Source organism: Callorhinchus milii, unplaced genomic scaffold (assembly GCF_018977255.1).
Source record: "Callorhinchus milii isolate IMCB2004 unplaced genomic scaffold, IMCB_Cmil_1.0 Scaffold2, whole genome shotgun sequence".
NCBI classification, from domain to species: domain Eukaryota; kingdom Metazoa; phylum Chordata; class Chondrichthyes; order Chimaeriformes; family Callorhinchidae; genus Callorhinchus; species Callorhinchus milii.
This window is the reverse complement of record NW_024704743.1, coordinates 8,371,796-8,394,725: the sequence shown is the minus strand read 5'-3', so window position 1 is coordinate 8,394,725 and position 22,930 is coordinate 8,371,796. Positions and strand designations below refer to the sequence as shown.

General features: G+C 39.0%; 1 protein-coding gene across 2 annotated transcripts in view; it reads left to right on the top strand.

The window, feature by feature from the left end:
- Window positions 1–22,930, top strand: part of LOC103188818 (kinesin-1 heavy chain) — a 61,991-nt gene that overhangs the window by 17,264 nt on the left and 21,797 nt on the right. For both annotated transcript variants that reach the window (XM_007908937.2, XM_007908936.2), the window contains exons 3-15: window positions 2,473–2,546; window positions 3,244–3,348; window positions 4,140–4,188; window positions 8,306–8,361; window positions 8,808–8,895; window positions 12,489–12,613; window positions 13,713–13,817; window positions 15,627–15,772; window positions 17,406–17,554; window positions 18,392–18,564; window positions 20,181–20,249; window positions 21,665–21,871; window positions 22,172–22,315. In XM_007908937.2, coding sequence (XP_007907128.1) covers window positions 2,473–2,546; window positions 3,244–3,348; window positions 4,140–4,188; window positions 8,306–8,361; window positions 8,808–8,895; window positions 12,489–12,613; window positions 13,713–13,817; window positions 15,627–15,772; window positions 17,406–17,554; window positions 18,392–18,564; window positions 20,181–20,249; window positions 21,665–21,871; window positions 22,172–22,315 — 1,490 coding nt within the window. The remainder of the gene's footprint in view (window positions 1–2,472; window positions 2,547–3,243; window positions 3,349–4,139; window positions 4,189–8,305; window positions 8,362–8,807; window positions 8,896–12,488; window positions 12,614–13,712; window positions 13,818–15,626; window positions 15,773–17,405; window positions 17,555–18,391; window positions 18,565–20,180; window positions 20,250–21,664; window positions 21,872–22,171; window positions 22,316–22,930) is intronic.

Below are 22,930 nucleotides of genomic sequence, written 5' to 3'. Positions count from 1 at the left end.
TGTTAGTGTCAGCATCTCTAAGCAATGTGCTACAATCACTAGCTGCTGCCAATTTTTGCAGTAGGCATTGGACACCGGGGAAGAGCAACTTTAAAATAAAGAATTGTGCTTTTTTTAAAATCTGAAGAGTAATTAGAAGACCTGATGAAAGGGATAACAGATACTTCTGATCCTGTGCCCTGATTTCCTTATGCTGTAATACTGCTACTTCTGATATTTCTTATTAATGTGATTTGTGTAAATTTGCATTGCATTGAAATACACTTGTCCATCTCCCTCTTGAAAGATATTTCTTATTAATGTAATTTGTGTAAGTTTGCATTGTACCTTTCAACTTTGATAATGATTGGGTAAATCCAGTTTCTAAATAAAAGCTTGCTAATTTCAAAACACTCATTTTTTCCCCCTAAATTTGCTGCCTATTGTAAGTTAACCTGTTTTTCTTGTGCTTCATGCTATGGTGCAATGTCTTAAAGGGGAAAGTAGAGTCAAGGAAGCAACATTTGTTATTCAAATACCTTTTTCTCAAAAGCTTAAAATAAATTACCTTCTTGCCTTGATTTTTGTACTCTAGAGGCCTCTTTTTCCTTGTAGTCACTTTCTTGGTGTAGGTTTACAGGGAATAGTTCTATCATTTTATAAGTGTCATTAAGGACTCTCCTGGGTGGGAAAATGATCAAAGCTTTGGTCCTTGAGAAAATTACTACTCATTGATTTACAGAGCCAAAGATCTGCAGTCTGATCCAAAATGCCTCGCCTATAGCTGCAGGCCAATTGGAGTGGCTCTGCAGAGAAGCACAGGCATTAAATGTTGTCATGAATGATTTTTTTAAAAAAAATGGATAATCCATCCAAGCATATCTCGAGAGTTTCTGGGAACAGAATAGTTTGAAAACCAAATCTTCTTTTCTTATTCCCCTCCCTCCTTTCCCCAAAAGAATATAATCATGTTTGGTAATGTTCAACAACTGGCACTTGTGTAAGAGAATATCTTAGTAGGCTGGAGAGTTGGCGAGGAATAAGGATCTTGAAGTTGAATGCTACCCTGCGTGAGGGGTGCTATATAAATACAAGTTGTGGTTACTGGGGAATATGAAGCCAGTGGCGCCTATCAAGGATTGAAGTAATGGTTTTTGTGGGAAGGATTCCTGACCAATTAGGATGGTGGAGGCAGATTTCTTTGTAGCTTTCAAGAGGGAGATGGACAGGCATTTGAAAGAGAGCGGCTTGAAGGGCGATAAATGGTGATAAAGCGAGGCTGTGGGATTGTACTGTGAGCTAGCGCAAGCATGATGGGCCAAATGGTCTTGTGCGCTTGTAGATTTATGTTTCACTTATGACAGTGAAGAGAACAATTGAGAAATTCTGGAAGTGACAAAGGCAATGGATGAGGTTTCTGCTGCAAAAGAGTAAGGTAAAGACAGAGGCAAGCAATGATGCAATTGTGGAGGAAAGCAGGCTTGGTTAGGGACTGGATGAAAGGCATAACGGAGAGATGGGGGTCAAATAAAATGCTATGATATTCTCACTGGCTCCCTGAGCTAGATTGAACAACCTGGGAAATGAAATGGAATCAGAACCAGAGGCGAGGAGGAATTGGTGGCTTCAGTTTTGTAAACATTCAGTTGATGGTCAGTCTGCTCAGACAGCAGGGCCACTGGAGTTGAGGTTGGAGGCAGAGGTAGAATTGGGTGTTAATCATGAAAGTGGACCCAATTCCTACAAATTATGCCAATGAACATACAGATGAGGAAAATGTTGGAAGTTGGCATGTGTAAGAGTGGAACTGGGAAAGTGAGGTCTACAATACTATGCACCTCTTTACTAAACCATTAATTGAATATGTAAGTAACTGGCATTTCCTCAGGATTTTCATGTCTACAGACATGCTTCCATCTAATAATAGAGAACAAAAATTATTATTATTACCCTTAATCTAGAGAACAACATGCCCACCATACTGACCTTATATGTTTTGCACAATGATTGGAATCTCTTCAGGATCAGGCAGGATATAAGTCTCCATTACCAGACTCATCAGAAGATCTCTTATTAATGTTGCAATGGTTTTCACTTAGTGGGGACAGATTTTAAGTGGTAATTGGTAAACAAATTTTGATGGGGACACACTTCAGTCAGTATACAACCAAAATTCTGGTTGAATTGATGGGTAACTTAAGTGACAATTTTTCTACTTAAATGCGCTTAAATCTGTTTTTGTTTCTGCGATTGCCTGAAATATTGCCTTCTGGCACAGCAGGTTCTGCACATTTTAGATTGAATTCTTAGTAACTAACTTATATACAACTTGTGAGCTATATAGAAATATTTGATGAATACTATATAACAGTCGTTATCTTAATTGTGAAACAGCAACTTTCTTTGATGTGATATTTTGAAACTAGTTAAAATTAACTTCCAAGATTTATTGTGGTTATTTGTGATCATTTTGTATTGATTTTTTTTCTGCAGATGTGCTTGATGGGTACAATGGCACAATATTTGCATATGGTCAGACGTCCTCTGGTAAAACTCACACAATGGAAGTAAGCTTTTATTTTTTCCTATTCACCTATCTGTTAACTAATGAGATTCCTAGCGTTTAATACTTCATTGCCCTACTTTATCACCATTGTGCACCACCCGCCCTCTTCCACCCCCAAAAACAGTGGAGATGTTTGAAAAGGATCCAATTTAGTCTGAAAAATCGCTCGTTCTCTGCGTGATATTACATGACTTCTCAACCAGTGTTTTGGTCATCTTTATACCCCTGTCCTCCACCCATCCTAATCCCATCCCCCAGCTCGGGTCCAAATCCCTGACTGTCCAGTGCGTTGGGATGTCCTCCCGGCATGAAAAGGCGCTATACAAATGTAATTTGTTGTTGTTTCTCAATTTATTTGATATTTTCTTCTGAAAATATGGTGGATTACTAGTAAATGCGCCTGTTAAATTACTCAGTCTGAATCCATTTCTGGTAGAGACCAGCTGGGAGATTACCATGGATTGGCACCAGTTTTTGGACGTGTTGTTGAAAAATAGTTCTAGGATAAATGGAATCCGTATGATTTCTAAGAAAGTAGTACAAAATCACATTTATCTGTCGGTGCAGACTGAGCTATATGTTTTGTTTCGAAATATAAATGGGATATTTTGGATGAAAGAAAACCATTGTTTGCTACTGCTGAGACTTTGTTCCATTATCATAAATATATTATGCACATCTGTTAATTCTAATTATAGGGAATACTTCACGATCCTGATGGTATGGGAATTATTCCAAGAATAGCACAGGATATATTTAACTACATTTACTCCATGGATGAAAATCTCGAATTTCACATTAAGGTATGTGGACTGAATTCAAATTTTTTCCCCCAAGCAGCTTTTTTATAGTAACTTTATCAAACGTTTTTGAACAATTTGTAAATGGATACAGGGGAACCCCAGTATAGTGCCCTTCAATATAGCACTGCTTTACTGAGCCTACGGTGGATCCTTGCTAACCAGAAATGCAATACACCTGGCTTCTGGCACTGGTTAGCTGGCTTCCCATGGGGAAAAAAAAGATGACTTCCAGGTGGTTGGGTCTTTGCTGATATCACTTTCTGTGCAGTGTGAGTCTGCACAGGAAACACCACTAATGTTGGGGGGGCTGGTGTGTGTGGGGGGTGGGGGGGTGGATGGCGTGTGTTAGGGGGGGCGTGGATGGGAATGGTGGGCGGGTGGGTGCGGGGAGGGCTGGTGGGTGTGGGGGGGATCTCTGCATCCCTATTTTTTCCCCCAATTTTCCATCGTGTCCAAGGGTTTCCGTAGTTTGTGGGTTTGCCCATGGAGGGCCAGTGGGGGATTTAAAGTGAGAAATAGAAAAAAATATAGATAACCCTGGTGTGGGATATATCCAGAATTAAGTTATCCAGGGGTTAGGTTGGTTGGGCTTAATTGAATCATTTGGTCAGCAAGCCAAATCAGGAAGTAAAATTTACCATTTACGGTTTTATTTAAGAAGTTTAGCACAATATGCCACAAAGAAATATATTTTGTGTTTGAACTAAATTGGATTCAGTCCAACGTATTTTTGATTTTAATATGCATTTGCAATTTGTTTTGAGATAAACTTGTGCCATGATCTCTTTCAGGTTTCGTATTTTGAAATTTATTTGGACAAGATTAGGGATCTTTTGGATGGTAAGGCTTTTCATTTTCTCAAATATAAATAGATTTGACATTCATTTTTAGAAAGGAAAAAAAGTAGGATTATGCCTGGTTATTTAATAACTTTAATTATATATTTTCCATTTCAAATATTTCCATTAGTATTATGTTAAGCCATTTCCTCCATTCTGTTGTAGTTCTGGTTCTAAGACAATTATTACAATTTCAATGTCAGCAATTGATGCTTAACCTTCTTGCACAATAATCTTATCAAGTATAATATCCTTGCATTCTACGTGTGCCTATAATATTGAATATCCAAAAGCTCAGAACAACAAGGCTTCTCTAAAATGTAGTGATTATTTAAAGCAAACCCCTTACAATATTAAGATTATAATAAGAAATAACACACCTGTAGATTTCAAACAATTGTGCTACAGTATTTATTTTGCCATATCCTTGTATGGCAGTGGTTAAACCAAAGTGGGTGTTTCGTATTACATTTTTCAAGAAATTGAAACTGTCAGGTGACTTTACATTGAGATTATGAACTGTTTGCCATGAAAGTCATTTTTTTGTTATCAAAGGCCATGATTCTATGTCAGAATGATCAGCTGCTTCTTTAGATAACCCTGCCTGTCCACAGGCGATCTACAATTATTTTAAATCTTCAGTGTCCTAGAATTACCCTAAACCGTTTTTGATCCTTGTAGATAAAGAAACCTTCATTTTATAATAAACCTTAGCAGAATTTTTTTTCTGTGTGTGTGAGTTAATTGGCAGTGTAATCCAGAGCCAGAATCTTGGGCCAGATATCTTATAGTCTGAACAAGAACCTCTTATAGAACTATATATTAAAATAGCAGAAATCCACATGGATGTCATTATATGAAAAACAAAAATTACATTTGTATAGTGACTTTCACATTCGGGAGAACGTCCCAAGGCACTGGACAGTCTGGAATTTGGACCCGAGCTGGAGGTCGGAATCAGGGAGGGCAGGAAGGTAGCCGAAGGCATTATCGAAGAGGAGGGTCTTGAGACGTGCCTTGAAGGATATAATACTATAAAAATTAAGTTTAATTTTTAAAATGAAGATTTCTTTATCTACAAGAATCAAAAACAGCTTAGGATAACTAGGACATTTAAGATTTAAGATAATATATACTAGAAAAATTGAAGTGGGACATTGAAACTTTAACCAGTTTACTGTTATTGTGGTGTCATATTTTGATATTTGCTGTTACAATATTTTGCATCATTCTGAATAGACCTACAATGTGAGGTCTATGACATTCTCACAATATATCTGTATTTAAGAAATCATAAGACTCATCTACAGTCTTTTATGTAATAGTCTTTGTACAATGAACATTTAAAAATGTCTAGAATAATGGTTAAATTTGTATTTCTGTGACTTAATTATCAATTGTTTCTCAAATCCAATGAAAATTAATAAATGTGAGCCTGCAATGATGATATAGAAGCGTGAAATCTATATGAATATCTTTTTATATTGTACAGAGTTTCTTAAGTTTAACATTTAGTAACATTTGAAAGTACTAAATAATTAGCTGGGTGTATTTCACACGGAATCTTCAGATTTGTGCCACTTCACCTTTGCTCTTGTGGTTTCAGCCATGATGTAACTGTCTGTGCTCCCAGAAATGATTGATTGAATGACTAGCCTGCCTGATTCAGACAGGTAGACTTGTCACTTGCCTTTGCATCCGAAGATTGTGGTTGCAAGCCTTGTGATAAGACTTCAGTGAAGGCTGACACTGGGGGAATGAAGCTTTGTTTGAACTAGTGTCATTGAATGAGACATTACACCAATGTCCTATCTGCAAAGCAATTTGAACTTAAACACAAGTTGAAATGTTGTTGAAATATTAGGAACATTTGATATTAATAATAATAATTTGATATTATTGCCAGAGTAAAGGGTTTTAATATCTTTCATTGCTTGTTAATATCTGAATTGTGCACAATGATCAAATAGCCATAGATGTGCTTTTGAATTACTGTTCACATAACAGAAAACTCTGATCTCATTCATGTTTATGGTAAACTGGGTTGTTGCTATGGTAATAAATAGCCCTGTCAGGCTACAAAGTCAATTATGTGGATGTTTCAAACACAATGACAGACTCGAAATCTTAATCCTGTAACGAAAATATTGCCATCATATTGGAAATGTTTTTCAAAGAATAACTTTCTTCAATACAGATTGTCAAAAGTTAACATTGAAAAGCCAATATCATGAACTATATTATAGTAGACGATTCTGAATGTCCACAGAGAATTCGTTGTAATTAAGTTTTGCATCCGTTTGGTCATTTTAAAATAGGAATGGGATAAAGACTCGATGACACCAGTGGTGTTCTGTGTACTAGAACAGATATTGGCTTCAACAACAACAAAATGATCTTTATATAGTGTCTTTCACGTCAGGAGGATGTTCCAAGGCACTGGACATTCTATTCAACAACAACAATTTGCATATGTGTGTGTGTATATATATATATATATATAAAGTGCTTCACAGTTTAGTCTGAGCTTGGGGGTTGGGGGGAGAGAGGAAAGAAGATGGATCAAAAATATAATTTAAAAGATGGGTCTTAGGATGACCGGTGGGAGGAGGGATAAGGTGGAGGGACTCCAGGTTAGTGCCAGAGAGCAGGAGCAGAATGGCTGAACTCACCCACTGATGATGGGGGCGGGGACATAAAGTAGTCTGGTGTTTTAATAATAAAATAATCCTTGCATTTGATATAGCTCCTTATCATGTCTTTAAGAAGTCTCAAAGAGCTTCATAGAATATACTGTAAAGCAAATTGACTATATTTTGTGGGCGAAACGCAGCAGTCAATTGCACACAGCAGTGTCCCACAAACAGTTGATTGAAATGACCAATTTATTATGATTATTTTTTTCGAAGGATTTATTACTCTTGGAAAAGTGATCCGCCAATTGACTAACTGCCAATTGACTAACAACCAGGTTCCTACTTACTGCTGGTAAACAGGCGTGTGAAGAAAGGAAACTTACATTTCGCCCTCCCGGAAATCGAACCCAGGTCTCTCGCTTGTGAGGCGAGTGCTCTAACCACTGAGCTACAGAACTCCACAAGTGTTCTGAGTGAAGGGAGCAGCTGGCGCAGTAGGGTTGCAGGCGGTCACATGAGCTGCAGAGTTCTAGGTAATCTCAAGTTGGTCTAGATACTCTCTGGACTAGGGAAATATCTGGAGTCCAGAGAGCTGAGCATTGAAATAATCAATCCTGGGCCTGATGGAGGCACCTGCCTATGGGGAAGAAGCAATAATAATACAATACTAATAATCCTTGCGTTTGATATAGTGCTTCATCGTGTCTTCCAGACATCTCAAAGCGCTTCACAGGATATACTGTAAAGTGCAGTGACTATATTTTGTTGGCGATAGTAGTGGTGGATGCAGATGATGTTGCTCAGGTGAGGGAAAGCATAGATAGCGAAAACATGGATGTAGAACTTGAACGATAGTTGGAGTCAAAAAATTCTGCACCAGCTTCATGAGGTGGAGTGAGCATCCATGCAGTTTGATGCTGTCAGCGATTGAAGTAAGAAGGTGCTGACTTGAGCCGAGTAGAAGATCCTCGGTCTCGTCTCCTTGAAGCGCTCCGAGATGCTACCCCACGTGAAGGGCACTATATAAACACAGCTGCTTTTTGTTGACATTTAATTGAAGGAAACTAGAAATCAGCAGGATTTGATATCTTAGCAGGTGATCGGTCGGATAACAACAGTCCTGGATTTGAGGATGGAAGCAGATATAGAGTTTGGTGTCATCCTCATACATGTGCAATATGTAACACTAATAATACTAACCATTCTATACTTATTTGTAATTCTGCACTGATATTTGAGGTGGAAGTATGTGCTTGCAGCAACAAGATTTGTTTCTCAGCATTTTAAAACCCTGAATAATGTCCCCCTCCCCAATCTTTGACCAAAAATCAGGGTATTATAATGTTAAGGATAGTAAACCAGTATTCAAAATTCAGTGTCCAGCTGCAGTACGACATGGTATGAATATGGTATTCATTTACAGACTGCAAACCTGAAAAATATGCTGTTTGATTAAGTTAAAATATGTTCACTTATTTTCAGTATCGAAGACCAACCTCTCTGTCCATGAAGATAAAAACAGAGTTCCTTATGTGAAGGTGAGTGAAGAGTGTAGCCTTTGGTATGGTACTAGAGTGCAGCAATGTTGAAAAGCCCTGTTTGGGATCGATAAAATACCAACTTGGGTTTACAGGGAGGAAGGAGTTTATAGCAGAATTGACTGTGCATGTGCGCAACTGGCCAATGAGTAAGGAGTGCAGTGGTTGGATCCCGTGCTAAAAGAAAAAATATGGCTGACTTCAAGTTTATTATGTGATTGCAATATTGCTTCCTATTTTCTGCGCGTGCATAGAATATACAAAGTAATGTCGGTGGTGACCTAATGACCCGGAAGCTGGACTTCTGTTTAACGCGAAACCTTAAAAAAAAACAGGATCCGCAATGCACCTTTAATTCAGAAAGTGAAGGCGGTTCTAGTAAGGCTGAACTTTCTAGTATAATTAGCATTTTGGATGCAGAACTAACTCCACTTTTTCTTCTGCAGGGATGTACTGAACGTTTTGTTTGCAGTCCCGATGAGGTTATGGATACAATTGATGAAGGAAAATCCAACAGACATGTTGCTGTTACAAGTAAGCTGTGTCTTTTTTAAAAAAAAGTGTTTAATGTATTATAAAACCACAGAAATTCACAGCATAGAAGGCCATGAAACTTAATGTGTGTGCCGTCTGTAAAAGAGCAGTCCTTCCAGTTCCATTTACCTGCCTTTTCCCCGTACCCCTGTAGTTTACACCTCTTTATTATATATCTGTCTAGTTGCCTTTTGAATTCTTCCGCAACCGCTGCTCCTGGCAAGTCATTCCGAATCCCTATAACTCTGCGTGAGACTTCTGAGAAGCCCAAGTGCAAGGCCAAGATCTAGTGAGCAAAATAACATCAATGGATGGAAAGAGAATGAAATGAAATGAGTGCACTAGAACCTGTTATAATGCTGCATGATTAAGATATAGACCCTGGTATTTGCTTAACAAAAAAGCAAAGGGTACAAAAAGCTGGGTCAAATCATATTGTTATGGTTCAGAATGAGTTGTTGTATGATGACTTGTTTTGAAATAAAATGTACACCGATGGAGCTGGCTGTTTATCTACAGGGATGTGCAGTTACATAATCCATCTTATGATCAGTGACATCAAGATGTAGAAGCGGTGACTGGCGGTCATGGCCTGTTATAAGATAGACTGAAATATTAGACCCTAATTACATTCTGATATCAGGGTTCTACAATTATGACAAAATAGCATAAAGCTTAGACAATAATGCGTTAGGATATTGTGATATATTCAGATCTAGTGAATAATATCAATGGAGTTAGTTTGTTTCCATTTATTAATTTTCATGTTAGATTATACTACAGTAATATAGCTGTTGCAGTATCAGTTTGCTCCATTTCATAGAAGTCCAACTAATATATGGTGGAGATTTATAATAAGAAAAGCTGGCAGATCAGTATGAAATCTTGAGCGGAAAAACATCTTGAAGACTTCTATCACACGTAATGTTACCATTGCCTTTCAGAATTTTAGTAATTTTAAGGGGTAGTGTGATAGCAAGACAGACTGGTTAAAAGGCAGAAGAATGACGATGTGGACCAGTAATTAACCAGTAAGCTATTATGAAAAGATTTTGCATTTGTGACTTTCAGCATTCAGAATAAGACTTCAGTTCTGACTTCTTGTGGGTGATGATGACAGACATTTATTCTGACAAAAAGCTAAATTCAGCTTTCTGAGCACCGTTAAGTGCATCTGTTTTAATCGTCTTTGTATAATAGCCTGTCATAAAATAATAATAATAATCCTTGCATTTGATATAGCGCCTTATTACGTCTTTGAGACATCTCAAAGCGTTTCACAGAATATACTGTAAAGTGAATTGACTGTATTTTTTGGACGAAATGCAAGAATTGCAAGTCTTGCATTTTCTCTATACCTAAAGTGTCTCTGTCTTTATTTTGTCTTTTGAATGGCATTTTTCTCCTAATCAAAATGGCAGAAAGGACATCTGCCAACCAATCCTGTTATCTAATTGCTCAATGAAGAATTGGTTTGGGACTTTGTTCTGAAGGTCAAATCAGTGTTAGTAGTCACTATGTGGACATATGTGTGAACTGAACAAACCCATGATGTTTCAGAAAGAACCAAATTGAAATTTGTGTCTTGAAAGAAATAACTTGGATTTGTATAGCATCTAACATTGCAATGCTTCAAAGACTTCATAATAATTGTGTAGTGACTGTCTTTTATAGGCATATGTAGCAGCCATTTTGTACCAAGTTCCATAGATAGCAATTAGATGAATGGTCAATTTTTTGGGCTAGACACTGGGCGAAACTTAATAATATTATTTCCAGATTGAAACAGCATTGCCAGATGTGCAAAATGCAATAGGGCTGCCTTCTTAAGCTTAATAGCTCTTTTATTGCCGCTTTATTATCCAACGTATAGGTCATTCAGAACTCTGCAGCTCATGTACTGTCCCACACCAAGCTTCGCGACCACATCACTCCCACCCTCGCTCGCTTCCACTGGCTTCCCATCCCCCAGAAGATTGAAGTCAAGATCCTCATCCTCACCTACAAGGCCATTCACGGCCTTGCTCCCTCCTACCTCTCCGACCTACTATCCCCCTACTTACCTGCCCGTACCCTCTGTTCCTCTGGCTCCGGTCTGCTCCACATCCCCCGCCCCAACTGCCCTACCATTGGTGGCCGGGCCTTCAGCCCCTAGGCTCTGGAACTCTATCCCCCAGTGCCTTCGCCGCTTCCTCCCTTTCCTCCTTCAAACCCGGTCTCAAGACCTTTCTCTTTGACCGTGCCTTCAGCTCCCTTCTCGACACTCTACCCCCTCCTCGCTCCCTCCCTTCCCTCCCCTCACCCTGACCCCGGCTCGGGTCCTGATCCAACTGTCCAGCACCTTGGGACGTCCTCCCGACGTGAAAGGCGCTCTATAAATGAAATCTTGTTGTTGTTGTATATCCAGTAAAGGTCATTTGCTGTTTTCAGTTCAAATAAGTACAACAGATATTCTGAATACTTCACAGGGAGGGAGCAAGATTGATTGCTGTGGAAATCATTTTGTAGTTGCACTTTCACACAGATTTTTATGATCCGTAATCATGTGGTGTACTTTGTGTACCCATGTGAGCGGTCGTGTGCTGCTTGATCTGAGGCACTTAATACAGGTGTGCTCTTAACACAGATGTGACCTATACACCAGTTCTATGGTTGACTAAACTACTTTGTTTAATTCACATTAATTTTGAATGTTTAGAGATTCTCTATGTAATGTCATTTTTAGACCTTTGCTTAAATTCCATTGAAATTCTTCCCATTTCAGTGATGGGAAAGTGAGAATTTTTGCCTTATTATTCTAAATTTTTCTCCCACTAATTTTCTCTGCTGTTATCCTGATGACAGAAAAGGCAGTTGTGGTTCATCTAAACTACTCTATCTCTTAAAACCAACAATTGAATTTGTCACCGAATACCTGTCTTAATAATTCTTGCATTTGATAGAATGATTGTAACATCAAAACATTTCAAAGTGATTCACAGAAATCGTCTGAAGTGTGATGACTATTTGTAGATGAAAGTGGCAGCCAAATTGTCTACAACAGTGTCCTACAAATGGTCATGAAGTGAATGATAAATCTTGTGTGAATTGTCTGGTCCAATTGGCAGGCCGTATCCTTTTCATCTGGCTCAAGGCCATCTCCAACTTTGGGTACCTGCTCCCTCCCTCCCCAGCGAACAATCCTCTTGTCGCAGCAGCAGGAGCCAGCGGTTGAGAGGACGCAGGGCGGGAAGTGGAATTAAAGCCGGCTGTTGCTGCATTCTGTCAGAAAACCCCTCCCGAACTGGAAGGCATGCGGGTTTCCCAACCTACCGTGTCCTCCCAACCGCCGCTCCTGCCTAGACTATGAAGTTCCTACAACCTGCTGCCTCAGACAAATGTACTACCAATGAGTACTCTTAACTTCTTTGTTCCCTATTTGTTGATTCAATCTGCCTCCATTGCTATTCTGGATAATCTATTCCACAATTTGCCATTCATTTTGTAAAATAATTAAATTTATTTTGTTTGCCTTCCCTCTTCTGAATTTGACTGTGTCCACTTGTCTACTAAATCTACCAAGAATTCACTGACCAGTAACCTCTTCTTTCTAGATATGAACGAACACAGCTCACGTAGCCACAGTATCTTTCTTATTAATGTCAAACAAGAAAACACTGCAACTGAACAGAAACTAAGTGGCAAGCTTTATCTGGTTGACTTGGCAGGGAGTGAGAAGGTATTGTTCAGAATGTTTTTCACTGTGCTTTACTTGACATGTAGGTCATTTTATGTGGAGAACCGATTTAATTTCAATACATTACACATACAAAATTACAAGCTCATCTTTTCATTGGTTAATATCTCCAAGGCGAAATGAATAGTCGAGAATACAATGGCCATTCAAATGTTTTGTAATTCACAACAGCATTGGGCAAAGTTTTTAACTTTTTCTGCATACAGAATTGAGTTTTTCAGCCTTCATTTTGAGTACTTAGGGTTCATATTTTAGGAGCATATTTGGTGCCAAACCATATGTGGAATGTGGCATGTTGCTCTGAAGAAAGTAATAATGTGATGAGGACTATACACTTCATCTTAAAACTATGATTGCATTATTGGCCAAGTTTCCATTTTAAGGGGCCTAAATTTTGAAGGAATGCAGATACAGTGGGATACTGCAGCAGGTTACCTAATATACCATTCGTGGACATAGGAGTGGATGTAAAGAAGTGTGGATCAACAATTTTAACTTATATTGTGTACATTTTCACCTTTCATAAAATGCAGTGGGACATTCTCCCAAAGGCTGAGCTGGAGCCCCAACTGGGGGGGAGCTTGGATGGTGAAGGGTGAATAGGATGGTTGTGTGGTGGGGAGTGTTGGGAGAGAAGTGGCAGGGCCAAAAGTACAGTCAGAGGTAGTGGGATTTAAAAGCAGAGATGGTAGGAAGAGGTTACTTCTGGTGTACTTTTTCCTGAAACTGTTACCATGTTCCTATACTCTGTTACCATACTATTATAAGAGTTTATTAGGGTTTTTGTCTAAGTGTGCCGAGAACATACATCAATTCAGTTGCAAATGGCTTGATCGACTTGCTGAAAGTTTAATTAAAATGGCTCCAGCTGTACCAGCATTTAAGTGCAGGGCTGCTTTTCATATCAACTCATTTGTTGGAGGGGAGAGGGTTATGAACGGTCTTTTGTCTAGTTTACTTCAATAGCATTGTTTGTCTGCTTATCACCACATTGATTGTCAGTTTGTGACCTTGACTTTCTTGGTGGTAATGCTTTTTTGACTGGAAGTTTTATCATAATGTGTTTTATTTTCGAATTTAGGTCAGTAAAACTGGAGCAGAAGGGTCTGTGCTAGATGAAGCAAAGAATATCAACAAGTCGTTGTCAGCACTGGGAAATGTTATTTCTTCACTAGCAGAATCGAGTGTGAGTATTGGAACTTGTTCATTTCTTGATAGTCTGTTAAATACTTATCAAGAGTTCACTGATCAAAGTTTGAGCGTTGCTTCCAACCTTAATGGAACTGCAGTTAAGATCGAGTTGTCTTGAATATTTATTTTTAAAAATTGTTGTAAAGTTTAACTATTTTTGTGCATAATTAACACAATCAAATTCATGTGCTGTGCATACAGCTTTTCACCATAGTTACAAATTTATGGAACACTGTAGCAAAGGGCAAAAGTCCAAAGAGCAAATTAAATATGCAAATTATCTAATGAGGTTACTTTGAAGTCTTTTGGTAAGTTATTTTTTTTAGTAAATTATCTAAAATGTTACTTCAGCAAAAATGTCAGAAATAATCCCACTGTGATTTAAGAAACCCTTGATCTTCAATGTGTCAGCCTGGCTCAGTGGTTCATCTCTGAGTCAGAAGTTTCTCCCAGTGTCGTGGGCAACAAACCCCCCTCCAAATATATTAGTGACTCACTCCATGACTGTTTGTGGGATTTTGTTGTGTGCAAACTGGTTGCTGCGTTCACCCACAAAATATTCAAATCTACTTCACAGTATATCCTGTGAAGTGCTTTGAGACATATTGACAATGTGATTAGGTGCCATATCCAATCCAAGGATTATTATTAACTCAGTAATACAATATTGTTTTTTTTCACTCCAATTTTTCATCGTCTTTGAGTTTTGCATTAGAATACATTAGAATATACAGCACAGAAACAGGCCATTTGGCCCAACTGGTCTATACCGGTGTTTATGCTCCACATGAGCCTCCTCCTGCGCTTCCTCAACTAAGGCTTCAAGCATAACCTTCTAACAAAAATAGTTTTGACTAGGTCTTAATGCTGCTTTTCAGCTGACCTAAACTACATTTGCTGTGGTATTGAAGGAAACTTCTTTAAGTTCCAGATATGCTGTGTGTCATGATCCTGGTCCTCACCTTCAAATACCTCCACGCCTTCCCCCCCTACCTCCGAGACCTTCTAACCCCCTACCAACCTGCCTACTCACTCCGCTCAGCAGGCTCGGCCTGCTTTACGTCTCCTGCCTCACCCACTCCACCATTGGCGGGAGGTTTTTCTGCCACCTTGGCATCTTTTTGACCCTCAACTATCCATGCCACATCCGTGCCATGTCCCGCTCTGCCTTCCGCTACCTCCACAATATTACCCGGCTTCGCCACTGTCTCAAATCGCCGAGACCCTCATACATGCGTTCATAACATCCAGGCTCGACTACGCAAACTCCCTGCTTGTCGGCCTCCCCAACTTCTCCCTCCATAAGCTGCAGATCATCCAGAACTCTGCAGCCCATGTCCTCTCCTGCATCAGGTTCCGCAACCCTATCATCCCCATCCTCGCCCAACTCCACTGGCTTCCCAACACAAAGAGGATACAGTTCAAGATCCTGGTCCTCACCTTCAAAGCCTCACCAAGCTTCACCTTGCTCACTCTACCTCAGCGACCTCTTAACCCACCACCATCCTGCCCGCTCCTTCTGCTCAGTGGGCTCCGGCCTGCTTCACGTCTCCCGCCTCGCTCGCCCCATCAATTGATGTGCGAGCCTTCTGCCACTCTGCCCCCAACCTCTGGAACTCCATCCTGCAGTTCCTCCCTTCATGATTCCTGTAACTGGTCCTAATCCCTAAACTGATGGGATGCTCTTCATCTGAGTGCTGAAACCTGCATGACCATTATATTTCATGGCCATGGGGTTGATATAAAGCAGACAAACTGATTTATAGTGTCATTTTTTTTAAAAAAAAAATGGTGTTCCTTTCAGAACTACGTACCATACCGTGACAGTAAAATGACACGAATTCTACAGGATTCTCTGGGTGGTAACTGTCGAACTACCATAGTTATCTGCTGCTCTCCTTCATCCTACAATGAGTCAGAGTCTAAAAGTACATTGATGTTTGGTCAGAGGTAAGCAGTATTGTAAAATGTTTACTTTGGTGTGTGGATGTGGAAACTTTGCCAGGAGAGGTTGTTACACATGCGTACACACCTGAGACGTGTGAAACATTGAAAAAATATTTTATTCTTCTGCAAACCATGAAATTATCCCAACAAACCATGAAATTATCCCAACATATAGAGTACCTTTGTAGGCAATATTTTAAGATATTCTTTGGTTTGTTGCATATACTAAGAAAATGTGGAGTCTGGTCAAGTGCTATTTGTAGTGTTGGATACAGTACTTTGTACCTGATGGGATAGATTAACTGTCTGGGAGACAGGAGCATTACAAACTAATTAGCTGCTTAACTCAGATACAACACTGGGAGTTTGGATCTTCAAAGAAACTTGACCCTACTTGGCTACCTAGTGAATGAATGCGAGAAATCTCTCCTGATCTTGGCCTAGATAAAATCTAAAGTGATGCATATTTTGTGTCAGAGTCAGCTCCTCTCCACATCAGAAACACAGTTGGACTGTCAGACATCATAAGAAATGATGCAAACGTTGCTAACGCTTGAGCCAGATTGCTATTTGTGAAGAACACAAATGTTTGAAGTTGTGATTCAGTGTTCCGTATGAGTTCAGAGTCCACTTAGAATATTAGCTGCACATATTGTAGCGTTGTAAACAGTGACAGCTGTTAAGTGTGCATGCAATAACGGGTCAAGTCTACGTTTCCCGTGATTCAGTGCATCTTGACCCTTGCCACATGCGCACTTATTGGCAAACATTAGAATCGCATTGACTCGCGGGAAATTAAATTCTTCAGTGCATGGGCTGACAGATCAAGACGATGGCCCCACATTGCAATGCAGCTTGCCCGGTAAGTGCGCATACGTCGATGGGTCAGGACGTCATTTTCCACAATTCAGTGCAGCCGGTAAGTGCGGGAGTAATGGAGGAAAGTGGACCTGCGTTACGAGTTAAGAGATGATTTGCTAATAAAACACTACCAGTGCAAAGATCTAAATGGTTTTGATAGGAATTTGAATGGGACTTTGGTGCGTGTGCGACTTAGGCAATTATGCAATTAATAAAAATAAGACTTCCGTGAGTTTTACTGTATGAGTATTCATGGAGTTCAAAATGTTTTAAAATTGGTGACTATTAATGCTGTGATTTAATTTTATTTAAAAAATACAATGTATACATACGTATGCCTTTCACACAGGAAAAAGTGTCAAAGCTTTTCAAGGAGACGGAATACAGTGGTGCGGGTGGTTAGCAGTAGGGATGTGGTTGAAGTCGGGCAAAGAGGGTATTTTGGATGGATTTTGAAAGCGAAGAAAGGATAAGAGATGGAGAAATTTAGGGAGAATATTCTGGAGAGTAAGGGCAAAATGGCTGAAAGCTCAACCTCCGTTGAGGGAGTTGGGGATATGAAGCAGACTTCTGTTGCAGATGGAGGAGAAGAACCTTATAAGATCAGAGATGGGCAGGGAAAAGGCATGGAGGTTTTTGAAGATTAGAACGGGAATTATCTTCTGGGTGTGGAGTCATTGAGCCTGACAGGCATTAGGTTGACGAGTCTGTAAAGTGTGACACGAATATGTGATTTTCGTAGTCTTAATTTGCGTTTGTTTTTTTCTATGAACAGAGCCAAGACAATTAAGAACACAGTAACGGTTAATGTTGAGTTAACAGCAGAACAATGGAAGAAAAAATATGAACGAGAAAAGGACAAGAACAAGACCTTACGGAATACGATTCAGTGGCTTGAAAATGAACTTAATAGATGGCGCAAAGGTATCATTTGTTTCAAAACTTTCCACAAACTTTAAAATTCCACATTTTACATTTTACAAAATTATTTTAACCTATGTACAGCATCCGTGTAAAGGATTTCCATCTGAAACTTTTGTTTGTGGCTAATCCTATAACTGCTAACACAGGCCTGCTGTGCATCCCAAATCCCCTGTCCCACAATCAGTGGCCATGTCTGCTCTATCTTTAAATCCATTTGAAAATCTGCCTCTTCGACCCAGCCTGTGGTCACCTCCTCCTCCCTCTTCTTCCTTGCTCAGCATCCAACCCTGCTATTATATAGCGTTCAGAAATATTATCCTTTGAAGAACGCTATATAAATGCAAGTTGTTAGAAATATCTTTTGTACGCTGCCTGATGGCTTCACGTTGGTCATATCCCATTATATTATTGAACCATACAGATGGATAAAATGCTCATTGCTGAATTGGCTGATCTTTGTTGTGGTAATTAGTACTATTATTGGTATCAGTAACTCCAAGGAAGTGGGGCGGAGAGGAAAAGCAAGTCCTGGATTATCCATAGATCCAAGGGTTAATTTATGCAATGGAGATGTAGCTTCTGTATGTTACACTGGGTTCTTTTGAGTCTTGTTATGAGTTAAGTTATATTGGTTAGAAAACATTTCAAGTTGTTTACATTTGTATATTTGTTTTGGGATGATTTTAAATTGGTAGAAATTTTGAATAAATGAAAAGAAAATTTGAAAACTTCATGTAATTTATAACAGCAAAGGACTTTTTTAAATATTTTTTTAGATGTGACATTCTGAAAGGGTTATTTGCTTTCTACCATAAATAAATGAATTATTTCTTCAAGGTGAGTCGGTACCTGTAGATGAACAGTACGACAAAGAGAAAAACAAGGAAGCATTGGAAATTGTTCTCGCCAATGACAAAGTGGAACAAACGCCAGCCGTCAAGCTCACTGATGCTGAGAAACTAAAACTGGATGGAGAGATCTCCAAACTATATAAACAGCTCGATGACAAGGTAGGAAGTGTGGTATCTTTTTCTTTTCACTCCTTTCTCCCCTCCCCCAATTATGTTTGGGTTTACTATAAAATGGACCTTGATATATTTTAAATATAGCAATTAGTGTTCCACGTTTAGATGTTCTAATACAATGTTTTTTGGTGTTTCAGTGTCTTAATAATCAGTTGAATTCTATTATAAACATACTTAATTATAACTTAGGTTTGTTTGTTGCATGATTGGGCTCCATTGGTGCATGCCACGCTTCAAATTGCAGTGTCAGTGTACAATGACCTATTTTGAAGCTTGCCATCACAAGAGACGTGATGGCAGTTTGAAACGTATACTATTTGAAGGGTTGTTGCATTGCATAGATGATAATCCTATGAATAGAACTGAAACCCCAGAAATTTGATCTATATTGTATATTTTGTAATTTAGTATTTTCCATGTTGATTGCAGCTGACAAGTTTTCTGTGCACTTATGCTGACATCACTAGTTGACGTGTGGAAGAGCTGACCAGCCCCATAAGGCTGGCTGGAACTATATGGCTTTAGCAGGCTTCTATAGTCTTGTGCTACTTTTAACATAGTACTTTTACCAAATTACATCTGCTTACATCTGCTTATTTGCTGAATCGGAGAATTTTTGATCACAGTATTGCTACATAAAAGTCACAAATATGCTTGAATAGTAATCACTTTGAAAAGTACTAATTAGTTTTGACTCCAATTTCTTTACCTAAACCTTACCTTTTTTTTCTTTTGCTTTTTTCCATCCCTCTTTTGACTGATTGCAGTTGAAAATGATCTCTATTTATAATTTAATTAAGATTAACGCAAACATTAATAATGTTGAATTGCATCTGGTCTGTGATATTTTTGTTTTCAGAGTATGCAGATTACGCTTTTGAAAATAATTGTCACAATTAAAAGTTTGAAAGGCACTGATACATTGAATGCAAGCTGCTTTACTTAAGTTGATCATAATACTGAATATAAATTCAAATAAACTAGTTTCCATCAAGATTGGAGGAGAAGCATCCTCACAAATTAGGTGTGGGATCAACTCACATCATTGCTGGTTTGTTTGCTACATATTTCATGTGAAAAAAGTATTGAACAAATGAGTTTACAAAATATATAAGAATAGATACAGATTAAATCTCTGTGGCTCCAATTCTATTCATAGGATTATTGTCTGTGTCCTGCAAAAACTGGTAGACCAATATTTATTGGCAATTTTTTTAAAGTTGCTATTGTGGCTGGGAAGAAATACCACATTTCTCTTGGAAAATGTCAGCTGTGATTATTTCCTCAGAATATTAAATTGGGAAAGTCTACAGCATTATAAATTGCACTGTTAACTTAAAAAATTGGATTTGATCCACTGAATAACTGTTGACTGTTTGGAGCTTTCATATTTTCCCTGAATCTTAATTTAGGGTCCATTTTCCATTCCAAAGATATAAATGATCTAAGCACATGAATATTTTTGCTGCCAGAATGGTAATCTAATGCTCATAAGTTTAGAGTGAGCCTGTATAGCCTTGCTTAAAAGTTTGTTCTGTCATTGTACAATTTTAATATCTGAGTTGGTAGCTGAGGAATGTTTGTTCTAATTATGATTTCAGGATGAGGAGATCAATCAGCAGAGCCAGCTGGTGGAAAAGCTAAAACAGCAGATGTTGGATCAGGAAGAAGTGAGTCTGTCCATATGTTTTGTTTGTCTGGTTCCATGCAGAATTTTATTTTCATTCCTCGAGCTGCTTGGCTCTGAGATGAGGTTCCACAAGTACTGGCAACCATTCTTCCAAGTGACTGTTCTTCAAAGTCTGGGCTGTCTGTCAGCCAACAGACTTTGTCCTTGGATAGCATCACAGATAAAGCCAGTTCTGCCCTACCCAAAGCCCACAAACATGCACTCCAGGAGGGGCCACTGCTAAGTGACTTGCCGATTTGGCTGATTTTTTCCCATTCCTTCTCTTCATTTTCGCTTACACAATAGTCACTACAGTAAAATCCTGAGAAGTGCTTTGAGACGTCTTTCCAACGTGAAAGGTACTCTACCATATGCAAGGATTATGTATTATTGCTATTCTTGAAATATTGGAGTCCTGTAGCTCAGTGGTTGAGCACTCGCTTTGCAAGCGAGAGACCTGAGTTCAATTCCAGGCAGGGGGCGAAACCTTGGGCAAGTTTCCTTACTCCACACAGAGCCTAATAATAATCCCTCCAAAACCAAAAACAATAATAAATTGGTCATTTTCAATCCACGACTGTTTGTGGGACATTGCTGTGCGCAATTGGCTGCCGCGTTCGCCCACAAATATACAGTCAATTCACTTTACAGTGTGTTCTGTGAAGCGCTTTGGGACGTCCTCCCGACGTGAAAAGCGCTATATCAAATGCAAGGATTATTATTATTATTATTGAAATCTGAAAACTCAGAATTTACCGTAGACCAGGGGTTGAACCTGGACACTTCCTCGTCTCAATGACTCCATACTGGTCTTTACCAAGGAGCGTACCAATGTGTTTGCTTGCTGTGCTAGATTGCTTTCCTGAGAAATAGAATAAAGACCACCATCTTTTTATTATTTCTGAAGAGAATAAAATGACTGAAGTGGGCTTGGTTGCAATTTATTCATTTTTCATATTTTGCTTATGATAAAAAATACTCTTGGTGTTTCTTAGCTTGATTTAATAGAAATTGATCTAAATGAACAAAATACAACACAAATTTACACTTATGTAGTGTCCTTCATGTCAGAAGGACATCCCAAGGCGCTTAGTAAATCATTGCTTTCCTCTCCTGGCACTCCCTCTATAAACCCCTTCCAATCTGGCTTCGATGCTGCCCACAACACAGAGTCAGCTCTGGTCAAAGTTACAGGTGACCAAGGCTCTGTCTGTCTTGTCCTTCTCAGTTTCTCTGCCTTAGATACTGTCGACCATTCTATTCCCCATCACTTCTCCTCTCCATCTTCATGGTTTTGTTGTTACCTGGTTTCAGTCTGAGCTTTCCCATTGTCTGCACAAGGTATCCACCAATGGTTCTCGTGCCCTCGTAGTAATAGTAATAATAAAAATAATAATAGTAGCATTCTTTGTACAGCTTCTGGCATCCACCAGGCGAGACCAAGACAACACGCAATCCGAACTGAACCGCCTGCAGGCTGAAAATGACGCTTCCAAAGAGGAAGTGAAAGAAGTACTGCAGGCCTTGGAGGAACTTGCAGTCAACTATGACCAGAAATCACAAGAGGTGGAGGACAAGACGAGGGAATTTGAATTACTTAGTGATGAGCTGAGTCAGAAGTCGGTAAGATGAATTGCACTGCTATTCAAATTGTGTTCCCTGTCAACAATTGTCTCTAGTAATTTTTTTTAAAAAGTGTACATTTTATAAAGGTGCTCAATTATTCTAATAAGAACAAACTTGAAGACTAAATAATCAAGAATTCTTCAGTCAAACAAATTGATTTTTTTTCCCTCTGGGCCAGTATCCTACTTTTATTTTTAGCAGTTTGATCTCTGACTTCTGAATAATTTGCTGCTTAAGGTACCAGTTTACTCGGTTGTGGTCCAATTTTACTCCATCAATGAATTTATGTTCTCCCAGGCTACATTGAGTTCCATTGATGCAGAACTACAAAAACTTAAGGAAATGACCAATCATCAAAAGAAACGAGTGACTGAGATGATGACGTCATTGTTAAAGGACCTTGCAGAGATTGGAATTGCAGTTGGAAACAATGATGTCAAGGTGAGGACATGTTTTAACTATTTTTCCTTCAAATATAACTAGCTCCTCATAATACTACTGTACCTTGAGTCAAAAGCTTGTGGGTTCAAGCTCAACGTCAGAACTTTGAACTCCCAAGTCTAAGCTGGTACTCCATTGCAGTGTTGGATGTGCTGCATTGTTGGGAGGTGCTGTTCTTCGGATGAGCCATTAAACCAAGGTCCATCTGCCTGTTCAGATGGACGTTAAAGATCCCATGGCACTACTCAAAGAACAGAGGTGTCTTGGCCAACAATCTCCCAAATAAAATTGGTCATTCACTCCATGGCTGTTTGTGATGCATAGCTGTATGCAAACTGGCTGCCGGCCTCGCCTACAAAATACTACAAATTTAGTATTCACCTACAAATTTACAGGATATCCTGTGAAGTACTTTGAGACATCCTACCACTGTGAAAGCCATTATATCCCATGAAAGGATTATTACAATTTTTAACAACCAAACCTGCAAAACCAATTTGTTATGTCTTGTACAGATTGTGAAACTCCAGCTTTGTCGCGGGTGGTTGATATTTTGGACCCAGAATCAACTACTTTGTTGAGTTATACCTGTTGTAGCTTAAGCTTCCACTGAAG